The 24,324-nt window shown below is 44.1% G+C and overlaps 1 protein-coding gene across 3 annotated transcripts in view; it reads left to right on the top strand.

Moving 5' to 3' along the window:
• Positions 1-272: 272 nt before the first annotated feature.
• FAM149A (family with sequence similarity 149 member A) overlaps positions 273-24,324 on the top strand; it is a gene marked incomplete at its 5' end in the record, with an annotated part of 30,715 nt that continues 6,663 nt past the window's right edge. For all 3 annotated transcript variants that reach the window (XM_081220850.1, XM_081220848.1, XM_081220849.1), the window contains 10 exons: positions 273-964; positions 10,583-10,693; positions 10,980-11,118; positions 13,663-13,805; positions 15,131-15,256; positions 16,231-16,401; positions 16,984-17,174; positions 17,990-18,144; positions 21,604-21,707; positions 22,177-22,386. In XM_081220850.1, the coding sequence (XP_081076976.1) occupies positions 273-964; positions 10,583-10,693; positions 10,980-11,118; positions 13,663-13,805; positions 15,131-15,256; positions 16,231-16,401; positions 16,984-17,174; positions 17,990-18,144; positions 21,604-21,707; positions 22,177-22,386 (2,042 nt within the window). The remainder of the gene's footprint in view (positions 965-10,582; positions 10,694-10,979; positions 11,119-13,662; positions 13,806-15,130; positions 15,257-16,230; positions 16,402-16,983; positions 17,175-17,989; positions 18,145-21,603; positions 21,708-22,176; positions 22,387-24,324) is intronic.

The raw sequence follows: 24,324 nt of genomic DNA, 5'->3' as shown, positions 1-24,324 counted from the left end.
GTCTCGCAGCCCTAGGGCAGAGAAGGGACTACTCCCCGCGTCGGGGAAGGTCCAGCCAAGCGGGGCCGAGCGCCCGGTGGGGATCCTCCGCGTGGAGAGAGCACCAGAGTCTCCCGGGGTGCGCGGCTTGAGGGGACCCCACGACCCCCGTCCCCACCCCGGGCCGCCTCGTCCCGATCGCTGCGGGCGGCGGTGGATGGAGCCCCGCAGTCCGGCTCCCCGCGGACTTGAGGTTCGGGCAGCAGCCAGGACAGCATTTCCAAGGCCAGGACATGAAGGTCGCTGTGTTGGACCTTGGGTCTCTCTTTGCCAAAATCTTCAAGACCTCGACGGCGCCCGCGGCCGTTCCCTCGCCGGTCGCCTCCTCCTCCTCCAGCCACTCGCGAGGCGCAGCCACCGCAGGGCCGGCGGGCATTGGGGCGGGCACCTGGCTTGGCACGGCCCCGACCTTGGCCCTCTTTCCAGCCCTGGCGCGCGACTCCCGCTCCGGTTCGCGGGGGGCGCCAGCCCTGCAGCAGCCGACACCCGCCCCGCTCCGTCCTCTGCTCGCCGCCTCCCACCCCCGGGTCTCGGTCGCGAGCCGCACGGCAGGAGCGGGAGGGACCCCCCTCTGGCTGCCCGGTAGCCCGAGAGCAGCCAAAGTCCGGTCCTCGTCCCCGCCCCTGCCCGCGGCCCCCTCCAGCGGCTTCTGCGGCGCAGCCGGCTCCCCAGCCCCCCTGGTGGCCGTGGCGCGGCCGCCCCCGGGCCCTGGCGGGGTCTGGGCGGCGCTGCCGTCCATCGGGGGCTCCGCGGGCAGCAGCAGTGTGACCGCGAGCGCACGGAACCCTCGACCGCCCGGCCCCGGGGAGCGAGAGCCCGGCGCTCGGGTGCCCCCCGGGCCTGGCCCCAAGACCCTGTTCTTCACCCTGCCCGACGTCGGCGAGGGGTGGGCCTCGGACAGCGACTCGGAGGACGGCCGAGAAGCGTGAGTAGCGGCTGGGGCCAGGCAGGTCCTTCTTGGGTTGGGACCCCTGCGCCTCCACCTGTCACACCCACCTTGCCAGGCGCCCGTTACAAAACTGCACTATTTGCAGTAACTTGCACTAAGTGCCCTGGGTACGTCCCTGCACTTTTCTTGGATCCTTATTCCTCGGCTTGCTTTTCTTTTCAAACACAGTCTGTGACAGGCTTTTGATCGACTTTCTCGGAGGTAATCCTCTGCTGTTCGCTAGCGGAGAGGGAGGGAAGAGGAAGCGGGACTTGAAGGACAGGAGGACACAATTCTGTTTCTTTTCTAGCCGAAGCTTTGACTCAGCTCATTTGATAGTCAGGTTTCCTTAAGGACTTTGAAAGGAGCCTTTCTCTAATGCAGGATACGGCGGACGTGCAGGGTACCCGATACCCACACTGGCCGCTATAATTTTAAGAAATGGTGAGACACACGGCGCCTCCCTCCTTTTCAAGGTTCAGCCCCAATTCTCATCCTAAGTGGGATTTTTTGTGTGTGAGACATCGAGTTGATTTACATATGTATAACATCATCTGACACAAATGGATTTGTATCATATAGCCTAGAGCTCCTGTGTTACTGCCCTGGGGCCCTGAGGTACTCCGGAAACGCTGACTGACTTTGTGGGAGCCATCTCAATGGGAATTAGGGGACACATCCCTCAACACACAGACACACACACACACACACACACACACTCACACACTACCCTTTCACCACCAGGAGCAGTGATGAAAACATTCCTCTTGTAAAATGTGGATTTTAGAACAAAGGCAAATTTTATTTTTTTAATGAGAAGATATAGCTCCTCTTAAGTGGGTATAAAAATGTTCAGCCTTCTTGAATTTCACAAAAGGATAGTGAAATGTTCAAAGGCAAACCAGAAAGTCCCGTTCACGGATGGAGATTTCTGTATTGTAATCTAGCAAAGGAAGAATGGTCAGGGCTGTTAGCAGAGAAGCTCTCTTCTCCCCCCAAAAATGGACAGGAAAACTTTTGCATTAAGACTGATTCTAACTCAATCAAAATTTAAATAACTATTTTCACAAAACTGCGTGACGTTCATCTCAGTGCTAAAGTAAGTTACAGAGTAAGTTGTTCCTTTTCATTTAAAATATTTTATTATGAAATAGATGAATCAACTGATTTTTTCCCCCTAAGGAAAATCAGTTGCATTCGGATAAGTGGCTAGAATACATATGTCTAAGGAATTAGGCCTTTGTTATTGGCTACTGGTCCTTAACATTTATGCCATTAATGTTTTATGAGCAAATAGATATACACACTGACCTTAAACTCTAGTCTTAGTGTTTTTTTCCAACAGGCACTGAAACATTCAGCATGGCCAGTGGAAAGCACTGGTGTTGGTTTCCGGTCTTGAACATCTTAAACCATGTTTGCATTGTCCAAAAATGCTTAATGGATACTTTTTGAATAACACTGTATTTGGCACTATTTACAGTATGCTAATCTACATTAGCAAAGACATCCAATTGTACTGAAAGGGCAGACATTGAATTTTACACAATTGCTTTGAGGAATAATAGGTACAGATATGTGTGTTCAAGGATCTGCCTAATTATGTGCCTTTGTTCTCTCCATGGGACATCCAACAGCCCTTCAAGTACATTAGTTTTTTTTTTTTACATATGCAAATAGTCATGTTCCCTTCCTTCCATACCTCATTTCTTTTTTTAATCATGAAGTTTACAAACGGATAAGGGAAAAGAAGAAAGAAAGGAATTTTTCCTTCAGTCTTACAGACCTTTTGCATCTTGAAGTATATTTTTTTCACTTCTGGGGTGGCTATTTACAACACTGAATAAACAAACATGCTTCAGCACTGGATTGAAATTTTACAACTACTACCTTATCTGTCAGTTTACAGTTAGCTGCTGCTAGTTATTAGCCTGCCTGATTAATAACAAAATCGTGTACTTGGTTTTCTCAAGCCCAGGGATGCAGAGAGTGGAAGATGGTTAAAGTAAGAATAAGGGAGGGGGCGGGGAAGCACAGCTAGAGAGAAAGTGGATACATGTAAAACAAGTAAAAGCAAATCTTGAGAAACATGAATCTAATTTGAAGACCACCACACTCATTTACAAAGAAAAGTCCTCATTCACAGTTTATATTTTTTGGAAGAAAACCCATGTGTTTTACCTTTGACCTGATTCTGTCCTTGGCCTTCGTTAAAACTAAAAATAGTGAAATTAACTTGAGTGGGGACATATGCAAACTTTCAGTTCAGAGCCTTTTCATTTTTCACTAAGGTGCTATGTAATAGCATGAGTTTTGATCTCTGATTCATGGATTAAATAAATGACTGGCCCACGGAAGAGGGGTTCACCCTTTTCAGTCCACAAGACATACTGGTGGCCACATTTGAACCAGAGGCAGAGATACTGAGTGGCCTTATTTACCTCACTCTCCTGCACCCCCAGATGTGTGATTCAGCACTTTCGTCCTCACCTTCACCTCCCTGTGTCTTTCACATATAACGTTGTCCCTCATTCACACTGGTTTCTGGTCTCCCCAGCCCTCTTTCCTACCTCGTTTTGCATTTCCGGTTTGAACTACACAGTTATCACCTTGTAAAAGGACTTTTCGTTTGTTCTGCAAATAGAAGAATTTCTAACAGTACATAAGGTAGATAGATGGAGAATTGCTGTGTATGAAGGTTGGTAGAGTTAAACTTCACGTGGTCAGGAAGTATTTCTATCTTTTAAAAATTATCGCTGATACCAGAGAGTCATTGCTCTTTTGAGTGATTTGAGTTTTCTTGTTAAAGTCACGTAAGTGTGGAAATATCATAGTTGGTGCCTGCAGGACTTGTTAACTTGACTGCCAGTAAAATGAATGCAGGGACTTCTCTGAGGCAGCCCAGAGTTGGAGTGATGCTTAAGAACCCAGGCAGGAATCCAATGAGTTGGATTCCAATCTCAAACCATTTGCTAGCTGCGTAATTCTGACTGCTTTGATAATGGAGAATGTTGGAAATGACAGTATGTCTGCTCAGGGCCAGCCTTCAACAGAGCTGACAGTTTCTGCCCTGGTTTCTTGGAACCTTGAGCTGCCACATAGGAATTCTGACCCCCCCACCACCACCACGGGAGCGACTGCTTGGGGGCAGTCTTGAGACTACACGGGAGAAGGGCCCAGCTGCGCCCAGCCTTCCAGCCATCCCCATGCCCCAAAGTGCTAGTATGAGGGTGAAGCCCTCTTGGACCCTCCAGCCCAGCCCAGTGGCCAGTTGAATAGCACTGAATAACCCAGGTCAGTGCCACATGGGGCAGAAGAATCACCCAGCCAAGTTCTCCTGGCATCTCTGAAATCTGTGGCTTGTGAGCATAACCACAGGACTGTTGTTTCACCCACTAAGTTTGGGGCGGTTTGTTAAGCAGTAATAGATAGCTGGGACATACACGCAGGCCACATCCTAGGTGAGTGACCTCGAGCATGTCATTATAAGGTGTCTGCCTTCAGTACTTTTTTTTTTTTTTTTGCGGTATGCGGGCCTCTCACTGTTGTGGCCTCCCCCGTTGCGGAGCACAGGCTCCGGATGCGCAGGCTCAGCGGCCATGGCTCACGGGCCCAGCCGCTCCGCGGCATATGGGATCCTCCCGGACCGGGGCACGAACCCGTATCCCCTGCATCGGCAGGCGGACTCTCAACCACTGCGCCACCAGGGAGGCCCCTGCCTTCAGTACTTTCATCAGTAAAATTGGATAATAGTATCTACTTACCATGGGTGTTAAAAAATTAAACAAAATTAAACAAATTAAACAACAATAAAAAAATTTTTAATTAAAAAATTAAATAAAAAATTTTTTAATTTTAAAAATTAAACAAATTAAACAAAAATAACGTATAAAGCAGCTAGCATATGTTTGGATCATAATATTATTCTTTACTTTTTTTTTCCTGTCATGTCTCCTTTCATATAAATAGTATTAGCAGATATGTGTTTATTTTAGGTACCATCAGTTTTCCTGATCCACACACAAACACACACACCCTACATGTATATACATATGTATGTATCATTAATTTCAGAATTTATAACCACTTACCACTTTAAAGCTAATGATTTGTAAACATGGTGAGGACCTTAGTATCCTTAGTTCAAGAAATGGATCATTGTTTTGCTGTTGGTAGCTGGTTTCTCAGATTCAAAATAAAATCTCAGATTCAAAATAAATAAACTGGATTTTTCACTATTAAATGTAATAGGCATGGTTTACCTCTGTAAATGCTGAGCTGGAGGAATAGGTGGGTTTCTTTGTACCTATTCAGATTTAGAAGGCCTTAGATCTCAAAGGAGAACGGATGGCCACCGCAGGCTGGACTGTGTTCCAGTGTCCCCTTTATTCACTGTAATTATTAAGAATTTCTTACTGGGAAAAGGCACGTGACAGGTGGTGTCTGCCCTTGGACATGTTACTTTGAAAATGTGTATTACTTCAGCCAACTCACCCGTATTTCTCTCAGTTTATGAAAATGGTGGCCTGGCCATTTTGCTATCTCACGGCATAGAATCTGGTGACTCTAGTCCTGGTATTATTGTATGACTTCAAGATTGAAACAAGCACATATTAATAAACCAAAACACTGTAATCTCCAGTTTGTAGAAAAGTTATTGGACTGTATGAGATAAAGCATCTATTTGAAGATGGGAGAGACAGGACGATAATCTTCGGTGCCTAAGTAGACCTAGAGTTCTTGTTAATCAGATTAGCATCTTGCATTTACCAGGCTGAGACTTGAATTTTTTTTAAGCCTCCCTCTACCTCCCTGCCCTCCCCCCACCACGCCCAACTAGGAATCCTTCGATGGGAGGAGGGGTGTCGGTGAAATTGTCTGTATTTCTCCGGTTCATTCAAATTCTATTTAAAAGGATTAAGGACAGAAAACACCTGTCTGGGCAGCCCCGGGGAACGGGTGGGAAGGCGTGGGAAGGCGTGGGAAGGCCAGACCGGTGCGCACTGGAGGCCCAGAGAGGGCAGTGGGGCCGGCGGGTGCCCGGAGGCCTAGGGGCCCGTGGTCAAAGCTCAGGACACTGGGTTATAAAATGTGGCCCCTGGCAGCGGGAAAGGGGCACGGCGTGCCTTTCCGGAGGTCGGGATCCGCGGAGAGCGGGACGCGGACCGAGGGCAGAGGGCGGCGGGTGGGAGTGGGGAGCGCCGCCAGGCTCCAGAAGAGGGGACGCCGCGGGGAACCGCCGACTGGCCCAGCCCGACCCCGGCGAGGGGCGCGGCGGCCAGCGGAGGAGGAGGAGGGAGGGGCGGGGGCGGGGGTGGGGGCCGGGAGGCGTCGTCGCGCCGCGCCGCGCCGGAATTTGGCGCTTTCGGCGCCGAGGGAGCCGGGGCGGGGGAAGCAGCGCCGGGCGAGCGGAGAACACCGCGCCCATGGACCGCGCAGCCCGGGCCGGGATCGCCCCTGGCCGCGCCGCTCGAGACTCGCGGTTCCCAGCGGTGCCGCGGCCGCACGTGCAGGGCTAGCGGGCGGGGGCGCAGGGCTGGGCGGCCGGGGAGCCCGGGCCCCGGGGGCGCGGGGACGCCGCCTGCAGGGGGCCGGCGCGCGGTGGCAACGCCGGGCGGCGCCCAGGCCTCGGGGCTCTGGGCCTGGCCCGCGGGACGCGAGCCCAGACCTGGGGCTGATGGTGATTGGGTGAGTCCTGATCTGGGAAGGGCAGGGAGGGAGGATGAGCTTGCCTTCGTGTCACCTTTTTGTGCCACGCGCGTGATTTTTTCCTGCTTGCAGAGTCAGAGTCCATCTGGTCTGTTTCCCAGCATCCATTCCTGAAATCTCGTGCTGACGCCATCAGGCCCTCCGGAGCCAAGATGCTCACTTGGTCTGACAAGCGTTCGTGGCGTCTGAGATGACTTCTCTTCAGTCCCAAGAGCCGGGAGCCTCGGTTGCTTCTAGAATGAACTTGTATAAGTCAGGGCTTACCATCCTGCGTTCCAACCCATTCAGAATGCAGTACTCATTTCAGACAATCTTTTTAAGCAGAAATATAAAATTTTAAAGCTGCCATCACTGTTTAATAATTGAATTTCATTTTTTGAAAAAATTTATTTATTTTTGGATGCATTGGGTCTTCATTGCTGCACAGGCTTTCTCTAGTTGCTTCGGGGCTGTGCAGTGTGCGAGCTTCTCATTGCGGTGGCTTCTCTTGTTATGGAGCGCAGGCTCTAGGCACGTGGGCTTCAGTAGTTGTGGCATGCGGGCTCAGTAGTTGTGGCGCACGGGCTTAGTTGTTCCGCGGCGTGTGGGCTATTCTCAGACCAGGGCTTGAACCCATGTCCCCTGTACTGGCAGGTGGATTCTTAACCACTGTGCCACCAGGGAAGTCCCTAATAATTGAATTTCTATAGGGCAAAGTGGCAGAGGTTTGTGAGCTATCAAGAGGCAACTTTTAAAAAGTAGAAGTAGATAATCTAGTAATTTCTTTGACAACTGGAATGGAGTGACTCGGGGAGATTGGGACTGAGCTTTAATTTAACTTTGATGCACCAACAAATTAGTACAATATAGTTTGGTGGTTGCACTTCAGTCTACCCTAAAACCCAGATCCTGTCCTGAAATGAACAGCCTTTAACCTACCGACTAGCAGCATTTTATCGTCTCTAAAATGTAAGCTGTATGGACAGGAACTAGTGTAAAACTGTTATGTCTACGTATTATGTAATAAAAGCTTATTAGACATCCCAGCACTTTCAAGTTTTAAGGTATTTATAAGACACATACTGTAAATTGTGTATACTTTCCTAGACTCTATAGATTACATGAGTTGATAGTTACAGGGAATTAAAGATGTTCAATATTATGCCTGAAATAACTCTACAATGCATGGTTAGAGGACAGAGAAACCACAAGATTCAACACAAAACGTAAAAAGAAAAAAGGCAAGTTCTATACATTCTGTTCTTCATTCACAATGTCAGTGATGTGGTTCCCGGAGAGACATGGAGATCAGAGGGCCTGGGTCCTGGAACGAGCTGCAGCCCTATCTGCTTTGTGACCTTAGAGAGTCATTGAGTTTACTGGGCTCAAATTCCTCTTCAGAATTCCTCTGAACTTTGTGGTCAAACGTATATGTTATTAAGCTGAGCTCTGACGTTTAAGACATTCCACAGAAGCATAGGGACTTCGAAGGAGAGGAGGCAGGGAAGAGCCGAGGAGAAAAGAGCTGGAGAAACGGTGTGGAGGCAGCTAGTGTTTTCAGGCATCTGTTTTATGGTAATCCGCCCCCTACCCAGCATCCCTGAGTCTTGAAGACCTCCTGTCCTCAGCTACACTTTGAAGTGCGTAGGAATGCTGATTTGCGCAAGGATATGATACAATGTCAAGAGAGGAATTTCTTCTTCCATTTTGTAAACAGCTTTCTTCTTAGTTTGAAAAGTCACCCCTTTTCCCCCCTTAGAAAAGGGCGAATTTTCTGAAGGAAGAAATTATTGTTCATTGAAAAAACAAACTGGCATGAGTCTGATGAGTGAATTTAGCTTTCAAGTTGCACAAAAGGCAGAGGAGAAGCTCAAAGAAAGAAAGGTGGATGTGAGTGGATTAGACACTCCATAAAAAGTCATTTTGGGAGATATCTGCTTCGCTAGGAGCTGTGGATCTTCTTTCTTCATAAAGGATGAAAAATTCTCCGGCAATATCTTGGATGTGGAGGATATTTTCATGTCCAGTCACAATGTCATCTTTTGTATTAAGCACGAACATTCTGAGTAATTAGAGGGCCAAAGCACGCTCTTTGTTTGAGGTACTAACTTAATCTTTGCCTAGTGATTCTTCCAATAAACGGAGAGCATCTCTAGGTGTCAGGCAGTATTTTAAGTGCTACAGATAGAAGATATTAATAAAGTATCAGGAACATCCCAATAAAAAGCTAAAGTCCCAAGAGAGATGTATATAATAGGAAATGCCAGGAGAGGTGAAAAAAAACCAAGAAAATGGTGTTTTCATCGTGTGACGTATGCCAGCAATAATAGCAGTGAAAGCAACCTGATTTACCTGGCTTGATTATGTAGACACTTTGCAGACTTCATCTCATTTAAGTCTCACAACAACTGGAGAAGTGACTTGCTCAAGCACACAGCCTGTCAGTGGCTGAGCAAGATCCTAATCCATGTTATTATTCTGTGGATATTACAGAAGAACAATACTTTGTCTAAGTCACCACTCTGAGGCTTAAAATTCTTCCTCAATAACAAGCAAATTAACTCATATACCAGTATATATTTTGTAACATTCAAAGCAGATCTATTTGATGTAATTTTTTGTTGATTGCCTCTTTTGTAAAAGCATTTTTATGTTTATCTAGAGTTATAGAGTCACATGGAAATGACTGAATAGGGCTGGAGGTAAAGCAGTTTATTAGCATAAAAGCTTGTCCTGTATTCTTTTCTCTGCTACCCTTTCTTTAACAGCTTTATTCTCAGGATTGCTTGGTGTACTTACAACTGTTGAGCAATAAAGAGAGGAAAAAAATCCTATAATTCTGTTATTCTCTCTTGTAAAGACATCTATATGATCGCTCACCTCTGTTTATAGTAATTAATTTGTCTTAAAAATTCTCTTTTTTGTGGAGTACTGTAGGTATACAGCTAAGGACAGAACTGATTCTCTGATTAATATTTTTTTAAACTCTATTTACATACAGAAATATAAATGATGAAAATTAGGTACCATTTAATTGAAAGCAAAAGCAAACGTTTTAAATGAGTGGTGTCCCTGTTAGAAATATTGAAAGTTGACTTTTTTTCCCCAAATGACTATCATATCTTAAGTTAATATAAAATATAAGTGATTTGTATGGGAAAATATTCTTTCTATAAAAGAACAGAAGTTGTTTACTGTTAAACGTTAGGAAGGTATTTGACTAGAGGGAAGTAAATGTTTTAAGAGGTTCAATGAAAGGACATTTTAATGATTAACACTAACTGGGCTGTACCAGCCAGGTTTAATGCCTTGTTTAAAATTGAGAGATTTCATCTGTTTTAGTTTTCCATTACTCTTAATATTTTAAAACTCTCTACAAATCAGGCTACAAGCCAAGCTAGAATGCCAAACTAAAGTGAGTTATTGTTTGTGTGTTTCAGTCATTTATTTCTTTATGTGTTTAGTGATTCAAACGGAGTTGATATATTTCGGAATTAATAAGGAATTATCGAGTTTTTTTCGTGCAAGGCTGGTTGGCTTTTGCAAGCTCCAGGGCACCTGGTCAAGGGATACGAGGTACCTGAACTCTAGCTCATGTTTCCATTGCCAAGTTTTGGAGTGAGGCTGTATCCACCTAGGTTTGGAGCCACTTTTACCAGTCTGGCTGAGTCACGAGAAGTTGTTTTTTCCCCCAGTTTACATAACAGTTCATGTAGATTAACAACAACCTTGATTCTAAGAAAAATAAAAATGGTAGGGAACTAAGCTCAGTGTCTTGAGGTGTGTGGGGTGTGTGTGTGTGCACACATGTGTGTTTAGGGGGACATGGTAGGAGGAGAGGGGCAACTTCCTACAAAAGGAAATTTTAAATGTCTTAATGAATACACTTATTACAGATACTTTTCATATTTTATTTTATTTTTTCAGAAGAGGACTGCCAGAAGGATCTGGAAAGCAGACTTTTGCTGTGAAAAGCAAAGATCCTTTACCTACACATTTTACAAGAAATGTACAGAAAGCCATTGATAAATATACCCGGTAAGAATTAGTCTGTTAAATGTGTCTGATTGCAGAATGAAAATGTGCCCATAGTGAATATGGGAAACAAAGTCACTGATGGGCCATGAATTTCCACAAGTAAAAGAAGCAGTTTTATTTTTAGCCAACTGAAATGTTGCACTGTATAAATCTTTTAAAGTCAGTGTACTGTGAAAATGAACCAATATATTTAAATAAAGAAAGAGGAGGTAGGCACAAGGTCAAGCCACTTCCCAGTATGACCTCTTCTCAGTAAATGTTATTTATGTTACATTTCTTCCTACAGTAAATCCGTGTCATCATTTTCATCAAGTGGAAGCCCCATGCCCACAGAAGCTCCCAACTCCTGGTCTGGGTCTGGGACACAGAGTTCAACCACAGGCTTATCAACCGAGAAGAGCTCCATTTACTCTTGGAGAGATGACGTATGTCCCACAAAATTTTGGATAATCCCATGGTTACAACTTATAATGATGACTTGCTTTCTTATTTAAAAAAAAATCTTTTTACCAATTTTAAAAGCATTACCTAGTCCACATATACATAAATATAAAAGCACTTACATGTCACATGAAAACTGAAAATACAGAAACTCTAAGGAAAAATAAAAATTGCCCATAATCGCATAATCTAGAGTCTTAGATGTTGTTAGTTTTGGTTTTTCCACCTCCCAACCCTCCCCCTCAGGTTGTTATATATGATTTCTTGTAGAATACCTATGGCTGGAGATTCAGGAGAGACTGACAATTACGAACTTGAGTAAGAGAAAAATTGGGGGAAAGTAAAAGCTGTAAAGAAGAAGAATCACCACGATTAGGGAATTTCCCCTGAATATTCTAGAATATTCTAAGCCAGATATTTTACTTCCAACGCTAGCTGGAAGATGTTAACCGTAGCCCTTTAGGGCGACTCCGCTGGGTGGGCCTTGAAGTCTGCAGCCCAGGCTCACGTTCAGATCTCTGCGATTGCGCGGTGGCCGACCTCTTATCCCCTCAAGAGTCCGTGAGAATTCGCGGACACAGGCTTTGGTGAGGCCCCTGTGGCTGTGGAAGAGTCCCCAGGGTAGCTCCTTGGATGTTCTAAGTCCTGCTCCTTTCTTGTTTGTGTTCTGGTTTTCACTGCCTTCTTTAAAGGCCGCTCTCGCCCGCACGGCGCGCGGGGGTCTGCTCCCAGGGATGGTTTTGTGGCAGCGATTGTGCAAGGGGCCAGAGGGAGAGGGCCGTGCTTGGGGGGGAAAGACTGAAGGGGAGCCAGCTGTGAGTCAGGCCCTTTCAGACAGGATGGGACTCTGTCACTTGAATGAACAGCCCGCACCCTCACGCCCGCGCCCTGCGGCCCTGGCTCTTTGGTCAAAAGTGTGCCGCCGGGAAGACGGCTGAGGACCATTGCTTTATGAAGCAATACGGTCCAAATTCTGGGATTCCTTTGGTACAAATTTTCAGGTAATTATCCATGGAGAGTCTTATGCCTTCCATGTATAGAATTTACTCCAGCCCCTAGACAGTAAATTTTTTTTTAAATTTTTTGCTTTATAACAAATTTAATCAGTTATACATATACATATGTTTCCATATCCCCTCCCTTTTGCGTCTCCCTCCCACCCTCCCTATCCCACCCCTCCAGGCGGTCACAAAGCACCGAGCTGATCTCCCTGTGCTATGCGGCTGCTTCCCACTAGCTATCTACCTTACGTTTGGTAGTGTATATATGTCCATGACGCTCTTTCACTTTGTCACAGCTTACCCTTCCCCCTCCCCATATCCTCAAGTCCATTCTCTAGTAGGTCTGTGTCTTTATTCCTAGACAGTAAATTTTGCTTTGAATCTAAAAACATTCATTTACTTTTTGATAGGGTAATATTTGCAAAAGCAACAAAATACAAAAGATCAAAAAATGAAAATAAGCCCTCTTCCACGCTCCAGCCACCCAGTCTCCTCGTAGGGGGCAAATATGCTTCTGAGTTTTCTCCTTATTTTCATTTTGAAAGGGGTAATTCAACTCCCCTGCAGTCTGGGAATCTAGTTTGTTATCAGTTGGGGGGAAGAAGTAACATGGAAAATATTGAATTTTCGCTGAGAAAATCTATGAAAAGTCTGTGAAAATCAACCTAAATTGACCATTTTGCATCAGGTATGTCAGGCCGAATACGCACTTGGTCGCTCTGAGTTGTGGGTTAGATTTCAGGTTCACCTGCCACCCCCCAACCCCCGGGGAGAACACTGAACAGGGCTCTCGCCCTGCGGCCCCCGGTGCAGTGTTGGCTCTTGCAATTGTAGTTATGTTCATTTTTTCCTCACTGGCTGTGGAGGCAATAGGTCTGTTACTTCTCCATCATGGAGAATATACGGAAAGGCTGGAGGGTTTTCTCACTGACCGTTCACTGTGGCCATAGCCCAAGAACCTCTTAAGGCCACACAAGAAAAATGAATGCACTGGCCCCGCCCTAATAACCACATCTCTTACGATACCTAAGGTGGGTTTCTTTTTCTGTTTCCTTGATTAAAAGAAAGTGCATGGCCCTTTCTATGAAATGATTTTCCTTTTCATTAGAAAAAAAATAGTTTGTAATTTGCAGATGTACTTAGGTGTCTCATGCCCAGCTACATGAGGGACACATGTCTGTGTACGTATATGTGTGCACGTGTAAGTGCTTAGATATATGGTGTGTGTGTCTGTCCTTATCAATGTCTGTGTCAATATGTATGTTCATACCTGAAACTACGTCTATGTACAATCTTGAATAGGTCTCATAACTCCAGTTATGAGAATTTCTAGTAGTAGAAATTATCTCCATTTAACAGTTAAGGAAACTGAGTCTCAAAGTGGGATGTAATTTTTCGAAGAGTAAAAATTGGAGCCCTGGTATGTCTGGGAGGGCTCCCTCCTATATACATTTGTAAGTATCATTGATTCTGAAGCCTGTATTTACAACTTCTGGCCTTGTAACTAAATGTGCATTTCTATTTTAGGAGTTTGACAAAGCCAGCGCACAGAAGGTACAGCAGTTATTCTGGGAGGTCGAGGAAATGTTATTTGAAGGGAAAGTAAGCCCTCAGACCCAGAATCTACAGGCTGAATGCAGTGAGTGGGCAAGAAGGTCCCTCCATCTGAGGTAAGGAGGCCGTTCCTAGTAATTCTCCAGAATGGGTTTGGGAACCGCTTACCCTTGACCTGTTCAATTAATTGGGTATATTTTGAGTAAAAAGCACTTGTCAAAATATGTATCTGGAACACACATCCTTTACTGAGAAATCACATCCTTTGCAATGGTGTCTGAGGAAATCTGGAGACATTCCAATACTCAAGTGCATTTTAATTTGTGAGAAGCAAATGTAGCTCATCCCCAGAAAGGCACTGCATGCATCACAGATGCGAGAATGGAAGGAGGGCAGGAGTTATCCTTTACCTTCACACTCACTAGTCTGTGGGCAACGTGTATCTGCCCTTGAGAGCAGTGCACAGGGCGGGGTTGGGCAGGGGAGGTGAACAGAGTGATGGTTTGCTGAGTGATTGGATAGATGAATCTGGCCATCTCACCAAGGTTCCTTATGTAGGAGAGATCATCTGTTTTTTTTATATCAAAGATGAAAGATGTAGATTGAGTAAAAAGGGAAGATCTTCTTCCTTCAGTTACTCATCCAGACCTACTTAGAGGGAAAAACATAATCCATGTCAGTTATCTGAAGTTCCTGTATATTATATCCGGGGAGAATAAATTAGAACACTCATACAAATGTTAATAGGTCTTCTGGTTACCTCAACTAAGTAACTTTTTAAAAATCTTGACTAAACAGGTTTTTATTTTTCCTCTCCAGTCCTTTGTAAGCCCCTGCCTTAGTGTGCACTAGTTATTAATGATGGATGCGGACTTTTCTAGGCATCATGATGCATTTGCCTAAAATCCAGGAGCTCAGATCTGTTTCCTTCAGTGTTGTCTTACATACTAAGATAAAAATGAAGGAGGAGAGGGTAGAAAAAAGAAAAGATGACAAGGACTGTAAGCCTAGGGTATATATTTACATGTTTTTCTGCATTATGTATATATCAGCTAACATTTATAGAGAGCTTCTGTGTGCCCAGCAGCACCCTACTTGTCTGAATCTGGTTACATTATCTATCAGCCACTCGTTAGTCCTACAAGGGCACTATTATTCTACTTTGCATACAACATCGAACTGATGAAATCAGTGGCTCGGGGAGCCTGGAAACTTTGCCTCAAGTCCCTTCATCAATGGCAAGAGCTGTCTGTCCTCTTCCCTCAAAGCCTGTGGTTTTCCTGTGATCCCGTTACACTGCTCGTGTACTAATATCTACCTTATCACTTCATACACGCTCCTTCAAAATACCATAGGGAAGTCCATCACCCACCTTTTAAAATTGCAAAACATCTTTCCCTTTCCAGTCAAAAATATTAGTTTCCCTTTTCTTCACTTGCAGAGTATTAGGAAGACAGCTCATCCTGCCCACTGATGACGGGGTCCAGCATTTCCAGGGCAGCAAACCTGCTTCTGCCGTCCACAGACCCGTCTCTGACGACTGTGAACCCAGCAGCAACACCAGAGAGTATGTTGCTAGAAGTTACTTTTGAAAAGTATTTTAAATTGCATTTTAGTTATACTTCTTCGTGTCTGTCTGAGTCATGAGCCTTGGCTCCAACAATTTGGAGGTTTAGATTTCAATGAAGGGCAGGTACAGAGCATTTCTTTTTACCCAAGATGCTTCTGATGTGCAGTTGATGATGGTATGTGTGTGTGTGTGTGTGTGTGTGTGTAATACAAATATCAAGGGAGTTAACTTTTAAACTGTTTCAAAGACTCTGAAAGGCAGCCTAGATGCAAGATCAAAAACTGCTTTATTGTGATGGATCCTAAGCCACAGGGCAGTAGCAGAATAAATAAAGCTCTATTCCATTTTCTTTTGCTCACTAACATTTTGGTAAATCCCTCTATGCCATTCACACATATTCGGGACTATGCCGTGATATCCCTTCATTACAGCAAAGAGGATACAAACTTGTAGAATAATTTATAAATTTATTTATTTATTTATTTTTGGCTGTGTTGAGTCTTCACTTCTGTGCGGGGCTTTCTCCAGTTGCGGTGAGCGGGGTCCACTCTTCATCGCGGTGCGCGGGCCTCTCACTGTCGTGGCCTCTCCCGTTGTGGAGCACAGGCTCCAGACGCGCAGGCTCAGTAGTTGTGACTCATGGGCCTAGCCGCTCCGTGGCATGTGGGATCTTCCCGGACCGGGACACGAACCCGTGTCCCCTGCACTGGCAGGCGGATTCTTAACCACTGTGCCACCAGGGAAGCCCCTAGAATAATTTAGACTTTTAAGAAGCCCTTAAAAATCTGAATGATGTCTGAGCCAAAATGTTGCTTTTAAGTGTATGACTTTTGTCAAATGTAATATTTAGTGATTTTTAAAATTTGGGACTCTGTGGCTTTATGGATAATTTAAAGACCCACCATGATCATGTAGACATTGTATTGTTGACGTTCTGCAAACCCTCACGGAGAATCTGATTTTCCCCATAGGCTGTGCATCTCCGGCTCTCAAATAGTCCCAGCCGCACTCTCAGCCCTCACCCTGCCAGGTCCTGTTGGCACAGGGGTTGCGGACCTCACGGCATGTTCATCCCTGGAAGAAGAGGTTTATGATGTGGATGGAAAGATTGAAGAGTATTTCGCTTTTGACAGAAAAGAAGAGTAAATAGAATTTTATTTGATATTGACTTAGTACAATAATATTTATTGGGCATGTATTTTGATTATATGCTTGCTCATTTAGTGTTTTGTGCATTTTTCACTTATCCAAAAGATTTTCCATCCTTTTGAGAGTAACATGCTCCCCAAAGCTTTTAGATTCCTGGCAGGATGTGGATATGCTAGAGTAGCGTTTCCCTTTCTTACTGACAACATGGCTCAGACAGAAAACAAGAATTGTGTTCAGCATGTTGTCGAAAGTGGAAAGGCAACTAGCGGCCTTTGTCCCCCGGGGCTCCAGGTGCACTATACCTGGCCACCCAGGGGGGCAAAGGGGAAAGTCCAGTGTTTACACCAAATGCTTATTTGGTTCTTAGACAAAAGCTATCAGTATTGCATAATAAACATTTGCCTCCTGATTGAAAGCTATTAAAAAATAGCAAAGTGCTGTTTAAAAAAGAATGTTGGGTTTATTTATATATGTACGATGTATATATATGCGTGCATGTTGGATAGATAGATAGGTGGCATTATTTGAACTTCAACCTTTGATACTTTAGTAATGAGAATGGGTTTTGTCCTTAGTGACGAGGACTGTCTTGAACAAAACCCAGCTCATCACCACAGGACGTGGCATAAGCATGGACTTCCTCCCGTATCCCCGCATGACTGTGTCAGAGACGCGGTGGCTGCAGAAGTGTTTGATCACGTCTGGACAACTGTGGTGGAAATACTGGAAAAGCTGATTAGAAAAAACTGGGAAGTTACATTCACAGGTACTTAATTTGTAGAAGTTGACCTAATGAAAAGAAAAAATAACTCCTGTTCCAAAGCTTTCTGCCCCACCAGTTTGGCCAAATCTAGGACCTGACTGGGGTGAGAAGGGAAGTTGGGCTTTCTGCCTTTATTCACAAGTGAGCTTTAATCACTTCAAAAAGGACATTCTCGTTTTTTGAGCTACAAAAATAAGGTAGAGGCATTCCTGAAAAAAACACAGAAATACACAAGAAAAGCTACAAGTCACTTTTTAAATTCTGGCTTAAAAAATTACCTAACCTCTAATAATGGGATATTGTTTTTTATTTATAGATGACATTATTTATAAAATAAAATGTAAACAAAGCTAATTTATTAATCACTTCATCTACCTGTATAAAATGTTCTCTGAACTACTTGAAACTGAGCAGAAACAAATTATGGAAATGTCAGTGGTGGACAGTAGTGACTAGTATTAACCAGTTTGTATAATAGGGAAATAATCATTAAATATTAATAATTAAATTTTACTTAATTGTTACTTTTTCCAATCAAAGGGATTAATTGGGATATTATAAAATACTAAGAATCCTTCTTGCCCCAGTGTATAATCCCAAGTTTTCTATGTACCACTGAAATGATAGTCATTTCATTAGATGCTCTTGGAAAAGTGTCAGCCCATTGCTCTGTGGGGTCTGTCCTCTCTATAGTAAGGTTCAGCAGCCACAGCAGACTCATGCTATCTCAAGAACAAATATTCTCTTTGAAAAGGGGATTTTAAGTACATGTATTTGATAGTATTTTTCTTAATAATATTGATTTTTCTTTGGCACAGAAGGAAAAAAACAGAAAGAAAAATCGAAAGTAGCTGAGAATAAATCTCCACCTATGGTCATTTCCTGTATTAATGCTGATGTGTCCAGTGTTCCTCCATCCAGAAGTTCTGAAACTCGAAGTGTATCCCTGGCTTCTCATCTTAACCCACCTCAGGTAGATGCTTTTCCACTCTCTCTCTCTTTCCTTCAGTCTTTATATCTCTGGCCTCAGTTTGTCAAGAGTGCCATTCTATTAAATTCTATTAAGATATTTGGGTCTGTTGGCCAATAAGACTAAAATTTAAAAATAATTATTTCATGGAGTTGAATAGAATTGCCAGATTCTTTGATAGAGTAGGGACACTGAGATTTGAGACTTTCCACCTGCTTTGAACTGTAGAGCTGTTTCCATATTTTTGAAGAAAAAACATGCTTTCCCCCAATAGTTCTAGCCAATTTGAAGGTTACAGATGTTCTCCTGTCCTCCCACCAAAGTGATAAAAGACTCAATCCATGAGTATACGTTGGGTTCATTCAACATTAATTGAGTTTGTATTAAGTGAACTGTATTAGGTGTTTTAAGGAGATGTAGAGAGGAACACAGCATATTCCCTGACCTAGTAAAGTGAAGAATATGATACAGGTCAGATGCAAAGTCTTCTGTGAGCGTTGTACAAAAAAGAGTTGTAGAAGCAGGGAGAAAATTATTTATTCTGCCTGGAGTGAAGCTTTATCTTTTTTGGTTGGAGGTAAAATTTGAACAGAAACATGAAGAAATGAGTAGGCTTTCCTGGATAGGAATTCTAAGTGGGTCAATTCAGACCCACATGGAGGAGTGAGGGAGGGGAACAGTGATTGGACTGAGGCTTAGAGGATGGGATACTGGGACAGGCAGAGTCACTGTGGCAAGACCAGGGCGTTTGGAATCAAGAGACCTATGAGGGGAATTATCTTGGACATGTTGTTTAACTTCTCTAAACTTCAGTTTCTTTTTCTATAGAACGAGGGTAATAATATGTTGTGCAACGGATTGTTGTGAGGATAAAGTCATATAAATATGTGAGAGCTCCTAACACAGGTATATACTGGGAACTCAATAAATTTTTCTTGAATTGTGTCCCCATTCAAAGATCTAGTGGAGGGGCTTCCCTGGTGGCACAGTGGTTAAGAATCCGCCTGCCAATGCAGGGGACACAGGTTCGAGCCCTGGTCCGGGAGGATCCCACACACCATGGAGCAACTAAGCCCGTGTGCCACAACTACTGAGCCTGTGCTCTAGAGCTCGTGAGCCACAACTACTGAGCCTGCGAGCCACAACTACTGAAGCCCATGCTCCTAGAGCCTGTGCTCCACAAAAAGAGAAGCCACCACAATGAGAAGCCCATGCACCACAACAAAGAATAGCCCCCCTTGCTGCAACTAGAGAAAGCCCATGCGCAGCAACGAATACCCAACTCAGGCAAACATAAAATAAATAAATAAAATAATTAAAAAGAAAAAAAATGATCTAGTGGAAGGTGAGGCTGGAAAGGATGAGCTTGCTTATGGGAGACCTTCAGGAGTGCTAAGGAGTTTGGACTGTATGTTTGCACAACCCGTCTGCTGCGGGGAAGCAGAAAAAAGACAGGATTCCTGGTCCGTACAAGTTAGTTGGAGGGAGTCAAGCCATACCAAATCATCCTCCTCCTCCTCCCCCTCCTCCCCCTCCCCCTCCCCTCCTCCCCCTCCCCCTCCTCCCCCTCCTCCTCCCCCCCCCCCCCACACAGAGGCAACCTAGAAGATACGTTTAGAGTGGATGAGAGTTTGAGCTCTGGATATAGACTACAACTCTGGAGTCCAGTGTCACAAGCTATTGACTCTGTGATCTTGAATCTGCCCCTTTCTTTCAAAGCCTGTTCCATTATCTACGGGATCTATGAAATAGGAAGCCATGCGAATTAAAGGAGATAAGACATTTAGTACCGTGTGTGGCATAGAGCAGACTAAGTGTTAGCTTTGATTATTATAATCAGATGCTAATTATAAATCATATTTTATTATATTATATATTGTAATTAGATGTCTTTTAGCTCATTAATGCTGTGGAGCTCAGAGGGAAAATAGCATACCCTCACAAAGTAGAGTAATACATGAACTAAATCCTAAATGACAGGCAAGATTTATTCAGCTGAAAAAGAAAAGGGAGGATGACAAGGCAGAGGCAACAATATGCACCCAGCATAGGAGCAATAGGGCCCGAGGTTCACGGAGCAGTGGATTAAAACAGAAATATCTAATCGGATTGTTTTACCCTCTAGTTTAAGGGCTTTACAATTAGTCTTTGTTTGTGCTGTTCAAAAGAAACTTTTGGAATTGCTGCCAGTTTAATGAACTTTTTGGTCTCTTTAAACTGCTCTGACAGGCTCAACAGTATTGTCCACTTTTCATATTAAAATGTGAAGTATGAATCGCATATAAAGGAACGGTTGATGACAACCTAGAAGAGAACATTTAACTATCAGGCAATATAAATACACTTGAGAAATACGGAGATTTTAAAATCTAAGGATTTATTTTAACAGATATTTTGTTGTGTTTACAGTTTTTTATGGTTTTTTAAAATGCTTTTTACGGTTATTTTGTTGTTTGCATTTGGATAAAAGTTAAAAGAAAGTGAATGGGCAACAAAGTTTAAAGTAAAAGTAAAATACTAGTAGAGTTTATTTTGAAATAAAGCATTTTAGTGATAATCACAATAGGTCTTAATTTATTCCTCTAACATTTACTTTTATATATTCAATATGAGGAAAATGTGATTAGGGGTGCCACATTTTTCTCGAACTGTAATTCTAGTTTCAGAAATCCTGTTTGCCTGAAGCTATATATTATTTTAAATCCTAGTTGGTCATATTATGGGATGGAATGTGAAATTAATAATTATTTAGCCCTTACTTCATGCTTTCACCAAGGTTGTCGAATTGAATTCTCCTATGAAGTAGGAATCATTATCCCCAGAGTAAAGACTAGGAAGTTAAAAATCTTTCCAAGATGACCAAGCAGGGGGCATTGAGAACTGGGATTCAAATGCAAGCCTTTCAGACTCTGGTCTCGGGTTTTCCCAGGCTCTGGAGCTGGTCCGGGAAGCTCACTGGGGTGAGCTGTGAAGGGCTGGGTCGGAGGAGAGGTGCCAGGCAAGCTGACCCGTGGGAGCTGGGACACCTTTTCTTTGCTTCTCCAGACTCTCTGTCTACCCTCTTCACCCTGGTGAAGGTGAATACACAGCTTTTGGGAGCTCAGAGCATGGAGGAGAATGAGGCCTGGCTTGTTTCCTCCTGGCCGTTCTACCGGGTCACAGTGGGTTGGTGGCATTTCTCCATCAGCTACCCTGTCCAGATTCCAGAAACCTCTCCCTCACTTCTTGCTGCTCTGAGCCTAGGTGTGGTAATGTGTCCCTACTGTTAACAAGCCTTGGGGAATTGGTCATTCCTTATTCATTTCTCTTCACATGTCTTTAAAAAGTATAGTCCCTTTATTAAATGCACCTCAAATTAGCCAGTTTGAGGCTGCCCTGTGTTTCCTGCGGGTTCCTGACAGGCATCCGTAATTGCAATGGCTCTGGATGCTTTTTAATTTTTATTGTTTTCACTTTCCTCAGATTCATCGCTTCTCCAATAATTTTTATAGTGACTTGAATGGTGTGATGACAATTCAAGCAAAACCACTTCAGCAGAGACCCACCTATTTTGCAGATAGAACACAGTACGTATAAAAAATAATCACCCAGCCTCTTCCCTGCGCTGGACACACTCGACCACTAAAGACCACAGAGGACGAGATGATAAGAATTGCATTTAATCCCATGCTCCAGGTGTGTCTGAGCACATACAACCAATGTGTAAGAGTGAAAACAGCCTGTTCTAATGACAACCACAAAACAATTCCTGTTAGGTTAGGGCCGATAAGGAAACGGGACTGTAGCTGTGAATTCTTAACCTTGTGGGCTACACGGTTTGATTACAAACAATGAGAGACTTAAAACAGTGAGATCCTTCCCCCCCGTCGATGATCCTTCACTGAAATTAAAATGGAACTGGAAATGCTGGTTTGTCCATTCATTCAACAAATAGGACTAAGTTCTATGTGCCAGGCTGTGTTCTAGACAAAGTCTAGTGATGAGCAAATGCGTAGAGCTTACATCTGAGTAATGAACTTGACTTCCCTCCCCCAGGAGTGAGCAAGAGGACAAATCACTGGGTGTAGGGGCCGGTGCCCTTTCCTCGGCCCAGCACTGTCTGGCACGGATCTTGGATGCTCGCGGACTACAGACTTCTGCAAAGAAAACACCGGCATACAGGAGGCTGCCTTCTCTTACCTCAGAATCACAGAGAATAAAAATCCCCAGTGTGTACAGCGATGAAGTTCTTAGGGGAACAAAACTGTAAGTCTTGTTTCTCTGGTGGTAAAACAAAGGTCACGGAGGACAGAGATGCTTGTCAATTAGGGTTTATGGTTTATTCTGGACAAAGCATCCCCTGTCAAATCTTATGTGGACAGTTTTCTAAGTAGCTCATTATTTGGATATTTAACAGGAATTTGTTCCAGTAGTATACTTAGCTAGATACTAGAATATGAAGTCAGGCCATGTACCTACAGCACAGGCAGCTAAGCGCAATGAAACTCTTGACGGAGAGGGTCTTAGATGGGTTTCAATGGCTGAGTCTGTAAAACTAATCATTAGCTAATGCTTTTATATATACATAATTAATACTTTCATTGTGAGGTATAGAAACTGATGTACATAAGATGCTGTTAAAATAAAAGGGACATATACCCATTAGTTTTTATTTATCTTGAAGGGCGAGTTTCATTCTGTGTAGGGAATTTCAGAAAAGCTTTTGACCTTAGGCATCAACATCAAATCATTGCCTTATTAGAAAGGAATTTCTCTTCCTTTATTGTAGAATTACGAAGGAGCTTTCCAGTTTTCTCACTCACTCAAGTATGAGGCAATACTTATGTTAACAACAGCCAGTGTTTGTTGACTGCTTTCATGTTCCCAGCACTAGCTAAATGGATCACAGTTATTATCTTCTTTGTGACCTACCACAAACCTTTGAGTTGGTACTCCCATTATCCCAAGTCTAAGATGAGGAAACAGAGGCTGAAAGAAGTTGAGTAAGTGGCCAAAGGTCATCCCACGAGGGAGAGGCAGAGCTGGGACTCCCCACAGGGCTGCCTGGCCTTGGAGACCAGCTCCTGGACCGCTGGGCCACCAGGCTTCCTGCAGCACGGGAGGCAGTTATTACAGGGACCGCATCTAGGTCCCCCTGAGGCGGGGGGGATGCGTAAGCAGCTGCCAGTGCTTAAGGAGTGGCTGGACTCTTTAGAGATGCATTCCACAGCACCCTTTACAGCTTGATAAGTCAGCGTTTCTTTCACTAGTTGGAAGTGCTCTTTCCAGCTTTATTTGAGTCTGCTCTGTTAATTCTTTCAAGATCTCACTCCCTCCTCCATGTCACTTTGGCCACCTGGGACCCTCTTCGTCATCCTCTGCCGTGTCAATAGCACATTACTGGCTCTCTCCTCTTCCTCCCAGCCCACCCGGGCTCCACTGTCAGGCTTTCATCAAAAACATTTTCTATTTTTTATTGAAATAAATTCAGACACCTCCAACTGTACATTCCCTTCCTGTCTTGTTCTGGCCTCTCCCCATTTGTAGATCCATGTCTTTCAACGTTTTTAAAATTATTGCCATGCTAAGAAGCCCTTTTAGAGTATCTTTCCTAATTCCTCCCCCACCTGTGAAAGCTTAATATAGTGTAGAGTTTTGTACGATTTTTTTTTTTTTTTGCGGTACGCGGGCCTCTCACTGCTGTGGCCTCTCCCGTTGTGGAGCACAGGCTCTGGACGCACAGGCTCAGCGACCATGGCTCACGGGCCCAGCCACTCCGTGGCATGTGGGATCTTCCCGGACCGGGGCACGAACCTGCGTCCCCTGCATCGGCAGGCGGACTCTCAACCACTGCGCCACCAGGGAAGCCCTGTACTATTTTTAATATCTTTTTTATACATAAAAAGTAAGATTTTTGCTGTCCCACCAAGAGCCAGCATTTGCCCTTTGGGGGCAACATCACATCTTTGATTATGGCACCTGCTTTCCGTTACTTCTCATCACTCACCTTGCTTCTGGTCAGCATTATCTCCTCTCTGACCCACAAACATACCAGCTATGCATAGTCTTACTTCTGTGATTTTATTCATGCTCTGTCTTTCCTTTTGATTAACATACCATTTTTTTCTAATTATCAAAGTACTACAAGTTCACTGTGGACCAGTAGGACAGTACCAAAAATATAAGTAGAAATCAAAGATCCCC

This window comes from Mesoplodon bidens (assembly GCF_964165515.1).
Source record: "Mesoplodon bidens genome assembly, chromosome: 20".
Classification (NCBI taxonomy): domain Eukaryota; kingdom Metazoa; phylum Chordata; class Mammalia; order Artiodactyla; family Ziphiidae; genus Mesoplodon; species Mesoplodon bidens.
This window is presented reverse-complemented; position numbering and strand designations above follow the sequence as displayed.